The sequence below is a fragment of the Triturus cristatus genome, chromosome 3_1 (assembly GCF_964204655.1).
Source record: "Triturus cristatus chromosome 3_1, aTriCri1.1, whole genome shotgun sequence".
In the NCBI taxonomy this organism is placed as follows: Eukaryota; Metazoa; Chordata; class Amphibia; order Caudata; family Salamandridae; genus Triturus; species Triturus cristatus.
In genome coordinates, this window is record NC_140583.1 from 639,083,304 (window position 1) to 639,100,997 (window position 17,694).

A 17,694-nucleotide genomic window follows, 5' to 3' on the forward strand; every position below is an offset into this window, starting at 1 on the left:
TGTGCATTGGCACAAGGTAGCCTAAGGTACGCCAGCACTAGAGGAAAGAGCAACACCCCATATTTTGGTAGATAAAGTGCTGTTGTGCTCTGTGCTTTTCACTCAACTTTGGTTCCTGGGCATTGTAAACATGTAGTAAATCTTCTCCTTTGTTTCTCCAGACTAAGCACTTTTAACATGTAATGCCCACCGGTATGGATGATATATGGTGCCTACACCTTGTAGTCTTCATAGTCTTAAATAACATTTCCTGTACATTGATTTTCACACTTATATGACTCATTGTATTAGCATTATATGTTTGTGATGTAAAGCACTCTGACAGCCTACAATGGGATAGGTATCACTCTAAACAAAATGTGAAAGACGGGCTAAGGAGAGATGAGGGACACCATTGTAGGGAGGTAGTGAGGGAGTCTATGAGGAAGGAGGTCATGGAAAGGAGCACCAACAAAGTTTGTTGCACTGGGCACTTCCACCGCTAAAACCAGCCTTTGCGCTTACGCTGTCTGGTAGGTTGAACCTAAAAATAAAATCCTCAACTCAATTGCAGGGACAGCTGTGAACATTGCCTTTGTCTACTCTATTAACCTTGCCTGCTTCCATTGTGGTCCTGAGAAATCACCCACCACAGCCTTCCGGATCACCATGAGAAAAGAATAATGACCCACCGTAGGATACATCGTTTAAGATCTGTTGGTTTGCAAGTGCCAGGATTTCTGCGTCTGGCCTGTATCCAGTATCCAACATTTTTGTTTTCAATTGGTTTGTCTTCTAGTTTTTGTTATCTTTATAATTAGCCAGCCCATGTAGACAAGGTTAGATACACACCACCCTAGACTATAGCCAATTTAATTGGAAGTTATTGGCGACCCTCAGCCCTAGACACTATAAGTGGGGAGAAATTGTAGACACGATGACCCACGGATAGAGTTTTGTGGAATGTTCTATTATTTTCCCCTGCTTAACTTATTTGCACATCAGTAGGATGACATACAAGAAGACATGATGGCCCTCTTGCCCCCTAGCACCAAAGCATCCCTTCAAAGACAATCTAAACCTGGCCACAGAACAAATCTGTTGATTGAATTGAGGAGATGTATTCAAGCTGGAGATAAGTTGCACTACCAATCCAACTCTTGTCCAACCAGACCTACCTTGAGCAGCATGGAAGGTGACAAATAGCTAGGTTGTGGAATAATTTAGCTACAAATGTTCTAGTTCTAGATTCCAGTAGCTTAGCCAAAGTATTGATAGGGCTCTCTGGGTTGGCTGGATAAAGAGAGCGGATTCTCTCAGAGCTTAACCATACCTGAGTTTGTTTGTCACAGTGTACTACTTGCAATGGATCTCCCAAAGATTTGCCGGAACGACGGAGAGAGATAATGTAGTGGAGTTGAAACTGTGGTGTGAGAAGAGCCCCTACTGGGAGATTCAAGAATTTTCTCATCCTCTGCATCGGTAAAGATAGATGAAAAAAACAAACCGCATAGAGCTAGAGAAGACGGATACAACATGTTTGAGGCATTTGAGCTGTAGATCACATGCTGTGCATAGATCGCCGTCTTGTGTTGGGAACAGATGTTTACAGTTTGTTTTTCTTCGAATAAGTTTTTCCAGTCACGGGACCGGTGACTCCTCCTTTCGGTGATAGTGCGCATGGGCATCAACTCCATTGTTAGATCGTTTTCTTCCGCCATCGGGTTCGGACGTGAATTGTTGCGCTCCAGTTAGACACTTCATTGGTTCCCCTCGGTGCGCAATCCACTACCCTCGATGGTATTGTTTCTCAAACGCGTTTCCCATTCTCCACGTATCGTTTCAAGTCGAAAACCTTCGATCAGAAGATTCGTGGAGGGCCTTCCGGCCTACCCGTGTTGGGCTCCATAGCAGTCGATAGAACGGACTCCATTTAAATGATGTCCTGGTTGTCGCGCTAAGTTTCTGTGCACCGACTTGCACGAAGTGTGCAATCTCTGTCTGTCTCCGGAACACGACGAGAAGAACTGCGACATGTGCCGATTGTTTTGATCAAAGAAGACGCTGCGTGACCGTCTGGCTCGACGTCACGAAATGCATCAGCAAAGCGGCTCCTTGGTGGATCTTTTCGGAGAAGATTCCGATCAAGAAGAGTCTTAACGCTCCAGAAGCCAATGCAGAAGTGGAGGAAGAATAAATCTCCGTGCCTTAAGCTGACTCCGATGTCGAAGACCAATTCACACCAGACAATGTATCGTGAGTACAGAGACTTCCTTCCCCTATCACTTACTCCACAGAAAGGCTCCGGTCCCTCCTCTGCCCTCGGGCCAAGGTTGGCACCGATAAAAAGTTTGTCGCACCCTACCTTCTGGCCCGGTGCCGAAACACAAAGAAAAGCCATTGGGCTTGAGTCAGCCCCATACCGGCACTGAACCGAAAACTTTGGCGCCGAAATCAAAGCATATCCACGTACATCTTCCACCTCCATCCAAGATTAGATCTTCGGCGCCGAAAACCTCAGAGCCGAAACCTTCAACGCCGAAAACGGCAACTGAAGAAAAGACTGTCTCTAAAGAACTTCGGTCCGACGTTCCATCTTCTGATCCGAAACAAAAGAGCTGGAAATAAATCCAGAAACTGGACAGAACATGACCAAACTACCTGAAAAGAGGGAAATGAGTCTTCCGGTGGATTACCACATACCTCTGAAAGAGAAAAATGTGGGCACTAACCCTTCCTCACCTTACATTCCATCTCCTCCACTCATTGATCCAAACTTTCTTATTTCACCTACAAATTCACCACCATCACCTGACCCACAGGCCGAGGGGGATGGGAACGATAATCATGGTAGTCCAGCAAACCCTGACCCATGGGAAAATTATGATAATGACAACAACACTGATAATGATCCAGATCTATATTCGTCTAAACCCTCTCCACCGGATGATAACATAGGATACATTGAGCTTCTTAACAGGGCTGCTCACTATCACGGGGTTGAATTACATAAAGAAAACTCAGATGAGGATTTTCTATTTGAAACCCTTAGTGCCACTCAAAGAGCCACTCATACATTACCTATGTCAAAGGGCATGCTTAAACATGCAGACAAGATTTTTAAAGACCCGGTAAGAGCAAGAATTATCACACCTAGCGTAGATAAAAAGTACAAACCTGCACCTACTGACCCTGCCTACATCAAAGGTCAAGTGCCTTTAGACTCTCTTGTAGTTTCCAATGCACGCAAAAGAACTAGCTCACAAATCACAGGTGAAGCCCCTCCTCCTGATAAGGAGTCCAAGTTAATTGATGCTTCAGGGAAACGAGTGGCATCGCAGGCAGCCAATCACTGGTGCATTGCTAATACTCAAGCCTTATTAGCTCGTTACGATCAGGCTCACTATGATGAGTTAGAGAAGCTCATGCAATTTTTACCTGATGAGCACAAATCTAAGGCTAATGATTTTATTCAGGAGGGTAGGCTCATTACTAATACTTCTATTAGATGTGCCTTAGACGCAGCAGACACAGCGGCCCGAGCAGTAAACACCAGTGTATTATTACGCAGACATGCTTGGTTGAGAGTTTCAGTGTTCAAACCTGAGGTGCAAGCCTCCATTCTTAACCAACCATTTGATAAAGAACACTTCTTTGGTCCAGCTGTTGACACCTCGCTGGAAAATATGAAAAAGGACACTGAGGTCGCTAAGTCCATGGGAGCTTTGCAATCACCTTCAGGTAGAGGTTCCTTCCGTCGCTCCTATTATAGGGCAGGCTTCAAGAGTATATCAACAGAAAATCCCTCTTTCTCCTACAAGGGCAACAGTCAATCGCCCTCCTCAAGAGGCTATTTCAGAGGTGGATTTAGAGGTAACAACAGAAAGGGAAGAGGCAGAGACAACTCAACACGCACTTTCCCCACAAATACCAAACATCGACTTTTTAGCGCTAACCCCAGACCATTCCACTCCATTTGGGGGACGTCTTACTCAATTTCTCCCACTCTGGAATACCATCACATCAGACAAATGGGTACAAATTATTCAATCTGGTTATTGCCTGGAGCTTACCAACAACCCTCCAAACATGCCACCAAGAGCACACACACTGTCTCCAGAGCACCTTCACCTGTTAGAACAAGAGGTTCAATCTCTTCTGGAGAAAGGAGCAATAGAGCCAGTCCCATTAAAATATCAAGGGACAGGAATCTATTCCCTTTACTACTTGATTCCCAAGAAGGACGGATCACTCAGGCCTATTTTGGACCTCAGAGACTTAAACCTATACATTCATTCTGACCAGTTCCATAAGTTCGCTCTCAACAAGTACTTCCACTGCTACAACAGGGAGACATTATGTCCACTCTGGACTTAAAGGGCGCATACTTCCACATCCCCGTCCATCCCGCTCACTGCAAATCTCATATAATCTCACTCATATCTAAGGTTTGTGGTAGCGGGTCATCACTACCAGTTCAAGGTGCTTCCCTTCGGAGTCACCACTGCTCCCAGAGTTTTTACAAAATGTCTGGTAGTAGTCGCAGCTCATCTCAGGAGACAAAAAATACATGTCTTCCTGTATCTGAACGGCTGGCTCATCAAAGCCAACTCCCACCAAAGGTGTCTTCAGCACACACAGACTATGCTACAACTGTTACACAGTTTGGGTTTCACAGTCAACCTGTCGAAATCACGTCTGCAGCCCTTCATGTCTCAGACATATTTGGGTGCCACTGTAGATACTCAAAAAGCTCTAGCGTTTCCAGCTGTGAACAGAATACACAATATTCCAAGCCTAGTCTCCCAATTCCAAGCTATCCAATCGCTTCCTGCAAGAGTGTTCATGCAATTGCTAGGAATCATGACGTCATGCATCACAATAGTCCCACATGCAAGACTTCAAATGCGTCCCCTTCAGGAATGTTTGGCTCGTCAGTGGAATCAGTCACAGGGTCAGCTGAAAGATCTTGTGTTGGTGGACGGCCGGACCCATCTGCAGTGGTGGAATCCACAGAACTTGTCCAAGGGGCGGCCATTCATCGACCCGATTCCACTAACGATCCTAAAATATTCGGGAGCAAATCTACAGACTCTAACCATTCAAGAACTGTGGAGTCGGGAACAGAAGCAGCTGCATATCAATCACCTAGAATTGCTTGCAATTTTCCTAGCACTGAAAGCTTTTCAGACCTACCTCAAGGGGAAAGCTGTCTTGATTCGTACAGACATGAAAAACAGACAAAAACAGGGGGGGAATACTCTCTCCAACTGTTGCGTCTTGCACAGACTATTTGGAGGTGAGCCATTCCTCAAAAGATCTATCTAATGGCAGAACACCTACCTGGAGAAAGCAATCAAATAGCAGACCTTCTCAGCAGGCAAAAGCAACAGATCCATGAGTGGGAACTTCATCCTCAAGTTCTCCTTCCGTTCTTCCAAATATGGGGGTTTCCGGAAATAGATCTGTTTGCGACTCACCTCAACGAAAAATGCCCAAGCTTCGCCGCCAGGTATCCACATCCACAATCCAAAGGCAATGCCCTATGGATAAACTGGTCAGGCTTTTCCGCCTCTCCCATTCCTTCTGTTAGTAGTTCGGAGGCTCAGGCAAGCATCCCTGACTCTGATCCTGGTTGCTCCTACTTGGGCTCAGCAGCCATGGTTCACAACCCTGCTAGAACTATCAGTAGTACCACATCAAAACCTACACCTTACGCCCAGTCTCCTCACTCAGAACCATGGAGACATACGGCATCCAAATTCATAGGAGCTCAATCTTGCGATCTGGCTCCTGAAGTCATAGAGTTTGGTAATCTAAACCTCCCACCAGACTGTATGAACATCATTAAAGAGGCCAGAAGACCTACCACCAGGGCTTGCTATTAGTCCACATGAAAAAGATTTGTAATATACTGCAATAAAAACCACATTAACCCACTTAATGCTTCAGTCCAAAGCATCATGTGTTATTTACTCCATTTACAACGCTCACATTCAGCGTACACATCTATAAGATTACATCTAGCTGCGTATCTGCAGAACAGACAGCATCTCTCTCTTTTCAGAGTCCCCGTGATTAAAGCATTAATGGAAGGACTACAAAGAGTTATTCCACCAAGACTACCACCAGCACCGGTGTGGAACCTAAATATTGTCCTTAACAGGTTAATGGGTCCACCATTTACACCTTTGCACAAATGTGAGCTGCAATTTCTCCCATGGAAAGTTGCTTTCCTTGTAGCCATAACATCACTGAGTAGAGTTGGTGTGCTATTAGCATTTTCGATAGAAGAACAATTTGTTTGCTTACATACTGACAAAGTGGTTCTTCGTACCAACCCAAAATTTCTACCAATGGTAATTTCTGCCTTTCATTTAAACCAATCTGTAGAGTTGCCCGTATTCTTCCCGCACCCAGATTCAGTGGCAGAAAGAGCTCTTCACACACTAGACGTTAAAAGAGCATTACTTTACTATATTAACAGGACAAAACCATTTAGCAAAACAAAGCAACTATTTGTTGCTTTTTGCACCACCGCATAAAGGCAATGCAATTTCAAAGTCTGGCATTGCAAGATGGATAGTAAAATGTATCCAAAGGTGTTATGCTAAAGCAAAAAGGGTTTTGCCTACACCCCCTATAGCTCATTCCACATGCAAATTGGGGGCTACAATGACTTTTTTAGGCAACATTCCCATTGCAGATATCTGCAAAGCTGCAACATGGTCTACTCCACACACATTTACTAAACACTACTGTATAGATGTGTTAGCCAGACAACAGGCTAATGTAGGCCAAGCAGTACTCAAAACATTATTTCAGACACCTGCAACAGCTACAGGTTAGCCACCGCTTTGGGAGCAACTGCTGTATAGTCTATGCACAGCATATGATCTACAGCTTACATGCCTTGAATGGAAAATGTTACTTACCAGTAGCCATCTGTTCTTGGCAAGCAGAGCTGTAGAGTCACATGTGCCCACCCGCCTCCCCGGGTACCTATACCTGTTGCTGTTAGTCTTTTAATCCAATGATTATTACATACATGCGTATGGTCACCTCTTTATACACTACTAACTCCATTCTCACCCTATAACGGCAAACAATCTAACAATGGAGTAGATGCCCATGCGCACTATCACCGAAAGGAGTCGTCACCGGTCCCGTGACTGGAAAGACTTCTACGAAGAAAAACGACCTGCAAACATCCAGACCCAACACATGATGGCGATCTATGCACATTATTTCTGAACAGAGAGAGATTGACCATTTGTAAACATTTGTTCTATATGTAAAAAGTTATTTTCCTTTAAAATCCATGTTCCCTGTTTCCCAATTTAAATGTGAAAGTCATACATAAGTGGTAGTGCTATGTATAATTTCATGTAGTGAGCACAGTCACTGTTGAAATGACTTTGCGAAGTAAAAAAAGCAGCACAAATGAATACTGAAAAGCTCACCCGGAGTCTTGATTTGGGCATACTTGCAAGGATTTGTTTTAAAACTGGGCTTCGAGAAGTTGTTCAACACATTTGCACTGGTGCACAAACGGGGCTGATCATTTTAAATATTACTTGCATATAGACCTAGGAGTTTCGCAACCAACAATGGGTCCCGGACAACTGTTTGGGAAATGCTGCTCTAGGAAGATTAGTGAAATGTAAGGGACAAGAGAATCTTTTTGTAATCAAATCTGCTGGTGGGTGCCTAGATTCTGAGGTCCAGATGATAAATATAACCAAATAGGACCCATGTCATCGACCAAGGAGATATCTTTCTCTTGTTTCCATGTCTGTGGTGTGTTAAGGATTATGCTGCACCCTTGGCCACTTCTTTTAGGTAGGTGAAATATATTTCCACCTAACAGCTCGCCAGCTATCCTTTTGAATTCGGTGGCAGAATGTATCATTTAAGAATAACCCGCCCAAAAAATTGTTCGTATGACGGTTTTCGAGACTGAGCATCAGAGCTGTGTCCTCTCTGAAACGCATAGAAAAGCTGATGCCCATTTGCGACTATGAAAAGTAACCGTGCCTCTCTGCCCACTTCCCTGGAGAGTATATGATACTTAACTACCAAAGGCATCTTTGAGAACGCACCATGCACGTTACTAAATGGAGTGCCAGATGCTCTTCATGTCTGACAGGAAGGGCAACAGGAATGTGGGAGCAGCAGCCTGTTAGATTTTGAAGCTTTACAATCAACAACCCCATACCTCACTGCATGCGTTTGTGCATCTGTTTAAATATTTTAGTTCCGAAGGTATGATTGTAAATCAAACTATTCCAGAGTATGCCTTGCTATAGCCATGGAGGTGCTCCCATTCCTCTAAATTCTACGAGGTTGGGAAATGCAGGGAATCCCATGGTACTATCCATGCCCCTGCAGACCAAAAGTATGCTGAGAAACAGTATTGCTGCCACTCTCTAGGACATCTGTCTGATGCCTAAGCACTTCAGCACCTTGGACTTAAAATGAGAAGCTGCACTCCGCTTTGAAGCCAGACTCCTTCCCCTGAACCCAGGCCCGAACCTACAGATATCTAGGGAGGCTCAGCGTGTTCTCTTGAACTTAACTGTAATGCTTGACTTGATGTCTAAGGAATGAAAAATGCATTCTATCGGTCCTTGCAAGTACCTGGGCGCTGGGGATACACCATCATTATGCACATCTTACCTTCTGTGCCTATCTAAATGGTCACCCACAGAAGTAACCGACATGGTGGATGACATGGTCCACTATGGGTCCTCTTAGGAAAGGAGAAAGGCTTGTTTTTAAGTTGTTAGTAAGCATTAGCATGTATCTCTCGGGTGCTGATGTACCTCACGAAAGCTAAGGAATGGAGTAATGAAGAGCACAGTAGATAATAGCACATGGGAGGGTGTCATGCTACACTCCAATCCTACCCTTTTTCAGGACCTTAGATATTATAGGATGTTATGAAGTATACAAAAAAGGGATGGGTGTAATGCTTGGATTAATATGTGCCACTGGTAATTACTTGGACCTCATTCTAGACTGTCATACCCCAACCATTTGCCAATCAGCCTTGGCCCTGCTCCAGTAGGAACAGTCCGGCCTGAACTGCCAGAACAGGTCCTCCCAGCTGTGGGTCTCACGTACACTGGCTTGGCAGTTTGGACTGGACTGTTCCTGTTGGATCAGGGCCAAGACTGAATTGGCTATGGCTGGGTGCAAAATAACAGTGGACTTGGATGCCGTCCAGGAAATGGCCTAGGAAGGAGCTATCCCAGCCTTAATATCCCCCCAAATGTAGTAATATCTAGAATGGGATTGTTTCTGAATGGGAACTCCTCACTCTTGGGGTCAGGTAAGGCAAACAAGAAACCAAAGCAAAGAAGACCATGCTATTTGCTTGAAAAGCCTGCAGTCATAACTCTAAAGTTCTCTCTTGAATCCCAAGGTGAAACTGCTGTGAAGTGTTTAGTCACACCGATAAGTGATTCAAAGCGGAACAGGTCAGCAAAATAGGAATCCGGTGAACTGTACTGAAGCATCCACACCTGTACCTACATAGTTGGTGGCAATTTAACTAGTATGGACCGCCCCTCCCGAACCTGCTTAGGTAATTTCATCAGCAAGGCAGGTGTGCAATGAAGGATGAGAGCTGGTTTGACAAGGTGGTGGTTGTGGCTGTTCCGAGGAGCTCGGGAACAAGGAATAGAGTTTTCTCGGTTGCGGTGTTAGCCAATGGAGATGAAATGGAAGTTTCTTAAGTATGGAACTTTCTCAAATGGATTGAAACGCCAAGGAAACAGGTGATTTCCCCACCACCGTCACGTCTATGTTTCTTTGAAAACCTGCTCGGTAAGGAGGAGCCCTTCGGTGGGTTGTTCCCCTGGGCTGCATGAGCACCGGGCCCATCACTATTAATGGGAGCAGATTACAGCATCTTAGCTGTCTTGGGCTGTGCTGTTTTTCCTCTTTTTTGCACTGTGGCATTATAAAGTGTGTCCCATGTGTCACAGAGACTCTTTTACCCACCCAACAGAGCTGACCCAAGCCTCTGGATGCGTCATGGAGAAGTGATATAGCTAACATCCTGTGATGTTACCACCTTTTACTGTCACATGTCGAGGTGCTCCCTCCTGTATTTGCTACATATATAGCTCTCTCTCTCTCATTTCACTGCTATACAATATTGGCGGCCTCGTCCGTCAAAGCATTACTACTCAACAAAGAATTCCGCACAGAAGCGAAACGTCCTATTAAATTTCTTCCTAAGAACAGGCTGATGAACACAGACAAAATACCCCTCATGTAGTCAGCAGAGCATAGTTAATCACATGAGAATCTGTCCCTTTGCTACCCATTGCACTGGGCAACTATGTAAAACCACCAAGTATAACATGACTCATTAGACAAACATCCCACCATGGAATGTCCGTGGACTTCGAACTATGACGAGACGATATAAGGTGCACGCCCAGCTGGTGAGGCGAGGCATCCAAATTGCACTACTGCAAGAGACTCACTTAACTAAGCAGGAATACACTGCACTGCAGAAGCGATGGCGTGGCCAGGTGTTTGGGACCACGTACTCAGCGTTTGCCAGGGGGGTGTTGGTGTGGGTGAGGGCGGGGGTCCCATTCCAGGCCACGAACCAGCTAGTAGACCCTGAGGGTCGCTTTGTGGCGGTGGAGGGGAGGCTCTATGGTCAGAGCGTGGTCCTGTGCAGTATATATGCGCCTAATACGGACCAGGCCCGCTTCTTTGCTAGCATGACAGGCTCCCTGGCACATTTCCTGGCAGGCCCCATATTGCTGGGAGGGGATTTCAATTCAATCACTGATGTAGCCCTAGATAGGTCGCATCCCCCATTGGCCGACTCCCCGGTGCGCCGGTTAGCGGCGCACAGAGCAGACTGGCAGGAGAGGTGGGGCCTCGTAGATGTATGGAGGGAGCAACATCCTGGAGTCAGGGACTATTCCTTCTTCTCAGCTTTACATGCGCTGCATGTTAGGATAGACTCCATTCTGTGTAGCGGACCCCTGGCTCCCATGATGGCCCACACGGAGTATTTAACTAGGACTATCTCAGACCCATTGTTGCTGTCGGTGCAGTGGCAGCGGCCGAGGTCGGCTGTCCCAACATGGAGGCTGCGACCTGATACATTAGAAGACCCGGTGTTTAGCGATGCGGTCCTTCAGGGCGTTGAGCGTTACTTTAGGGAGAATGAGGGCTCAGCTACTACGAGATCAATAGAATGGGATGCAATGAAGGTGGTGGCCAGAGGCATTTGTATGGGCAGATTTTCGAATGTACGGACGACAGTCCTGGCTGATTTAGGGAAGGCGGAGGGAGCACTGCGGGATTTGGAGCGGCGCAGGCCTGAGCGGCCAGACTTGCAGGCCAAGCTGCTTGAGGCGAAGGAGTTAGTGGCGACTGAAACAGAGCGCCTATGGTGTTTTGATTATAAGTTGTATGTTACCAGAGTGCATGCGGAGCGAGACAAGGTGGGAACACTACTGGCTAGGCTAGCTAACCCCGAACCCAGAGGTTGCCCGGTCATGAGCATTTGAACGGAGACGGGGGAGGTAGTCTATTCGCAGACTGCGGTTTTGAAGCGCTTCCAGTCGTACTATACAGGCCTGTATGAGAGCCAATTGGGGGTGGGAGTCTCTGCAATAGCCGACTATCTGGGGACTACTCAGCTCCCAGTGGAGACTGCGAAAGACCTGGGCGGACCCATAACGCTATCAGAGATCTGGGTGGCCATCAAGCAGATGGCTAGAAATAAAACACCGGGAGTAGATGGCCTGCCGGTTGAATTCTATGCGCAGTATGTAGATGTGTTGGCGCCTAGGCTCTTGCTAGTCTACGCGGAAGCCTTAACGCTTGGGCGTCTACCCCAGTCGATGCGGGAGGCATTGGTGGTGCCGCTGCTGAAGCCTGGCAAGGAGGCCTCCGATGTGACGTCGTATAGACCTTTATCTATGCTGACGGTGGATTATAAAATACTGAGTCGCATCCTGGCCACTAGATTGCTGCCACACATGACAAGGCTGGTTCACGGGGACCAAGCCGGCTTTATTCCTACCAGGAGCACATCTATAAACGTTCGCCGCCTGGTTAGCATAATGGATAGCGCTTGGAACCTTGATCAGAAACCAGCAGTATTAGTGGTGGATATTGAAAAGGCTTTTGACAGCCTAGAATTGGGGTACCTCGATGCGGTCCTAGAGAAGTTCGGCCTGGGAGACGGCTTTGGGCGTTGGACGAGGGTCCTCTACTCCTCGGCTACTGCCAGGGTACGACTGGGATCTGTCATATCCTCAGAGTATCCGGTGCGCAGGGGGACAAGATAAGGTTGCTCGCTGTCTCCCCTGTTGTTTGCCTTAGCGATGGAACCTTTGGCGGCACGGGCGAGGACAGGGAGGGTGTACAGTGGGATTAGCTGTGGTGAGGAGACTCATCATATATCATTCTACGCTGATGACCTCTTACTGTACCTAGAAAATACCGAAGAGGCCCTGGTGGGGGCTGTGGGGATGCTGTCGGGCTTTGGTGGGCTGTCGGGCCTCGGGGTAAATTGGACTAAAACTTGCGTTTTCCCGCTGCGGGTGGATACGCCGTATCCCCCTCCTACGGTGGATGTGGTCTGGGAGGCTACATGCTTACCTATCTGGGGGTCCGAATCTACCACGACATCGCGAACTTGTTAGATGGTAACATAGGGCGTTGCATAAGGGCCCTGAAGGGGTGTATGACCTTTTGGGCCTCCCTTCCGTTATCAGTGCAGGGCCGGGTCGCTTTGTTAAAGATGGTGGCTCTGCCTCGACTGCTCTATTATTTCCGCACCCTGCCAATCTGGATCCCGCAGCGGATCTTCAAAGATCTGAGTTCGTTGGTTATCGGTTTCCTATGGGGGACCGGACGTCGTAGGGTGGCCCTGACGACTCTGATGCGGCCCAAAATCGAAGGAGGGTTGGCGGTCCCAGATTTCAAATCATATTACCTGGCGGTGCAGCTCCAAGTTTTGATGCAGAACATTGCTAGAGTGTTTAGAGGCCGAGAACAAGGGAGGGGGCCCGGCATCCAGAGACACGGTTTATCTTATATAGTTATGCAACAGAAATTGGATCTGAGAGGCTTGTCTATAGAGGAGAGGACTCTTCAGCTGTGCTGACGCAGGAGCATGAAGAGAACGAAAGCAGTGCGTCCGTATGCTCCGGAGATCCCTCTGGGGATGCTGACGGCGTTACCGCATGGAGGCGACTGGTCTCTGTTGGCGGAATGGGAGGAGTTGGGGCTGCAGACGGTGAGGGACCTCTATGCCGACGGGGTGCTTGCCCCCTTCGGGGAGTTGCAGGAGCAGTTTGGCCTCCCGGATGGGAGTTATCTCCTACATGCGGCGGTGATTGCAGCCATACAAAAGCATTGGAGGGGAGGGCTGGTGGAACCTACCGCAAACATGGCCTGCCAGTACGTGGTGATGGCAGCGGGAACGCTTAAGGCGGTGACCTGCCTCCACTCTAGAATGCTACAGGAGTGGATAGAGCCGCTCACAGCGTTGAAGGAGACATGGGAGGAAAGCATAGGCAAACTTCATTCCGGACACGGTCTGGAGCCTTATTCTGCGAAGGACGTGGAAGGGTAGCAGGATTGCCCGTTTTCAGCAGGTACATTTCTTCATCCTACATAGGGCCTACATGACCCCGGGACGGATTGGACGATACTTTCAGGTGCAGGATGCGGCGTGCCCCAGATGCTTAGCGCTTGGGGCCGAGCTGGACCACCTACTGTGGGGGTGCCCGAAGCTGGGGACGTATTGGGCTGAGGTGGGAGAGCTTTTGAACATGGTCACGGACCGGGAGGTAGAATTCGACATGGCGGCATGTCTCCTGCTCTGGTTCCCTCACACGGCAAAGACGAAGGTGACGAGCAAATTCATTGACCTAGGTCTCATGTTGGCCCAGAGAGAAATTACATGGCACTGGAAATCCCGGGAGGGCCAATCAGTTAGGAGATGGACGGCTGAGCTGTTGAAATGGTCTGGATGTGAGAGTGTGCTCAGAAGGCGACAGGCTGTCAAGACAGGTAATGAAAAGGGTTTGGAGTGGGCGAGGGCTTGTGAGATGATAGTACAGGCTCTGCAAGACTACCTGCTGGAGGGCGCGGAGCACGAACATTCGGAAGGCGGGGTTCCCGGAGGCTTGAGAGATCACATGCAAAACCCGATAAATGGCACGCCATAGCGTCAGAACCCACAAGTGGAACCCACAGCTGCAGCAGTTGGGGGGTGGGAGGGGTGGGGGGAGTTCATGGGGTGTAGTTGTAGGGATAATAAGAGCGCCGGCAGACCGGCTCTCTGACTAAGGCCAGAAGGGAGTGGGGTTCTAAAGCGGCTCTCCTTGGGTACCTCTAATGTGATTTTGGATAGGCTGTAGGCAGGGAGTTTGCTGGGTATAAAAGCAGATACTATATTACGCTGTTGACCTGCCCTCTCTGCGAGATGATCGCCTTGACATTCTGAGTCACTGTGATGGTACGCCGCCCGGCCCCCGGGATGTGGGCTGAATGGCTGTGTGCATTGTTATAACGACAGATGAGCTTTGAGATGTCGTGCGTGTACAGGTTGACTTACTGGATGCCTTGTTTACAACTCTGCTATAAAAACATGTTTAAAAAAAAAAAATAATTAGACAAACATCCCACACACATCCGTTTCCTACAAAACGCAGCCTAACTACGAACACTGGCCACTCTAGAAACATCTGCATCCCAAACAAGGACTTTGGACTCTCTCTCGCTCTCTCTTGCTCTCCCTCCCTCTTTCTCTGCCTCACACACACACACTCTCTCTCTCTCTCTCTCTCTCTCTCTCTCTCTCTCTCTCTCTCTCTCTCTCTCTCTCTCTCTCTCTCTCTCTCTCTCTCTCTCTCTCTCTCTCTCTCTCTCTCTCTCTCTCTCCACCCTCTCAAACATCCAATATACTATTTATTCTATCGTTTCTCGGCATGGCAGAGATCTGGTTGCTTTTTTCACCCGCAGTAGAGGAAAATAGATAGTAATTGGGTCAGAAAACCAACACATAACCCTGCTTTCTCACTGGACACCCATCCTAGACCACAGGCCTAACCTCCTCTTAAATTTAATAAAATAAATGCAGAACTTAGTCAAGTAGTCCGTGGTACACTAGCAGTCCTATCATAAAATGGGTACATTGCCTCCTCTTCTGGTCCTCTATTCATGTAAGTAATTATTGTGCTTACTTTTTTTTTGTTTTCAGGGTGTCCTAAATGTCAACAAGCACCGAGCGCAGCTGGAAGCTTTCGTGCGTCTTGAGGGAGCAAGCAGCAAAGATTCAGGTAACTTGCAGAAGGATCAGTGCTTGGCCGGCTGCAGAAGTGCAACTTTTAACCCCTTTTCCAAAATGTGTGAGATGAAAGACAACATCCAAAGAAACAGCAGTCTGGAGGTCAGTACTTCTTGACATGGGTTGAGACCGGGATTTCCAATCTGTTAGCCAGTACCTGCTGGTACATTGTATTTATTTGCCCATTTTAAGAACTGTTACCTGAAGTGGTACATAACCTTTTTGGTTGCTGGGAAATGCAGTTACTTAACAAAAATGTTGGCGAAGTTATGGACTAAGATGTTACTATAAAAAGTAATTCAGTAACCTTTATAAAAGTGTTGTCCTCCTGCATCCAACTCTCTTCACTCACCACTTGCCTTTTTGAGCATACCAACCCGTATATTCAATAATGTAAGTTATTGACAGTTTATTACTGAACCTTTGACTAATTGTTGATGCCATTTGGACATTTTCAGTTTCTCCGCAGCATTAACCAATCTTTAACATTTGTGACTGCATGCATTACATGTGGGTGAACTGCCTTTCATCTTCTGGTAAGAAAAAAGGTATTGCTGCAGCAGCGATGCTGTGGAAGATATCATTCGTGTTGTAATCTTTGTGGTCACTAGCAGTACATAGGGGACCCATGGTTTCTTTTAGATCATTGTAACTGCTGAATTTCAGTACCTTTTAGGTCTGTAATCGGAACCATAGTATGCATTTAAATGAATTTTTATTTTTTGAGGGATATTCTTTTTTGTATGATATTGATTATTAACTGACATTAGTAGCCATTTATATTGCCATGAAAAATATTTTTTCAATTAATTTCTATTGTTTGATTGTAATATACTTGAGAATGTTGCTTCACTCACGTTTGGCTTTGGGTCAAGGGTGTGACCTCTGGTGTCACCTATTGATTTGCCCGGAGGGCCTTAGGTGCCGGAAATGGCCAATGGCCATGCTTTGCAGCCAGCCAACCTCCCACAGAGCCATCAAGGTGCATCCTTTAGCCATGTGCAGTGAGCTCTGTCCTCAAGGTATTTGGCCCGCCCTGTCCCCAGTCACCTAGCACACTCATGGTCAACACACTTATAAAGTTCTATAACCTATAGGAATCCAAGCATGAAAAAGAAAGATGACAGACACTCACTTTACTTAAGTATACTGAAACCCTCTATGGCTGTAATAAATTTCTTAAGGGTGTTCCAGAGTTGGTGGACTCTCAAGCCTACGAGCAACACACATTGGGTCAACCAGCGTAAGCTTACAGCCACTTCATAAACCTCATTTATAATAGTGGGTAAATGGAATTTTAGATAATAAGGAAGGTTGCTCTATGTTGCAATAAGGGCTAGAGCCAATGACTTGAATTTGATATTTATTGCTTCCAGCTATCAGTGCAGGTTTCTCAAACTGTCTTTGACCTTCTATAGGACTTCTGTGTGTTTTTAATAACGTGTATATCTGACCAGTAACGTGTATGCTTCATTTGTAAATCATGAAGTGATTTTATTTTTCAGAATATGGTTTGTGAACCTAGAGGGAGATGGTTTACTGAATTCCATTGGCTGGCAATTTACCAGCCAAGCAAGTGTCTTTCTACCTCAGCATCTAACTTTTGGCATATTTTCAGTGAAAATGGTATTTTATATGCCTCTGGTGGTGCCCAACCCAACCTGTGGGTGGGGTTTCCGTATCCTGCGTCTACATGGCACCAACAAAATGTATTTTCATAATGGTATTTGCAAATCGGGAGAGTCCTGTGCAGACTGAAAAATAGCAACTGGAGAAACTCTCCCCAGCCAAAGAGATTTTTTTTTAATTACAGATGATAATAGATCTCTGTTTTCTCTTTTAACTGGTGAATGGATTTCACCCAAACTAATCACAGGATCTAAGTTTAACCAAAAACAATATTCTAGTCCAGGTGCTTGGGCAAAAATGACTAAAGGCACTTGAATGAGAGAAGCAACTTTTATGACCCCACTATAACTACTATCAACTGTCCAAAACCTTCCTATATTATTCTTGGGTGAATCTATATGGTAAGTCCCTCTTCTTCAAAGGCTCCCTCGTGGAGAAGATTACATGCGTAGTTCTGGTCTCAGTCCTTAAATAATGACTAATTCCACGTCTCATTAGAGCAGCCCATTCAGGGTGTGGAATTAGTCATTATTTAAGGACTGAGACCGGAACTACGCACGTAATCTTCTCCGCGAGGGAGCCTTTGAAGAAGAGGGACTTACCTTTGAAAACGCATCAGGCGGCGGAAAAGCTGTTAACTGGTATCGGGAATTGGGACACTGCTCATACCTTAATAAAGACGTTTTTGCCCATGTTGGAGTGCTGCTCACTGCTATTGGCAACCTTGGCGCATGGATATTTGG

At 46.6% G+C, this 17,694-nt stretch overlaps 1 protein-coding gene across 2 annotated transcripts in view; it reads left to right on the forward strand.

Moving 5' to 3' along the window:
- Positions 1-17,694, forward strand: part of DIS3L (DIS3 like exosome 3'-5' exoribonuclease) — a 310,197-nt gene that overhangs the window by 92,524 nt on the left and 199,979 nt on the right. For both annotated transcript variants that reach the window (XM_085644627.1, XM_085644628.1), the window contains exon 6: positions 15,236-15,314. In XM_085644627.1, the coding sequence (XP_085500753.1) occupies positions 15,236-15,314 (79 nt within the window). The remainder of the gene's footprint in view (positions 1-15,235; positions 15,315-17,694) is intronic.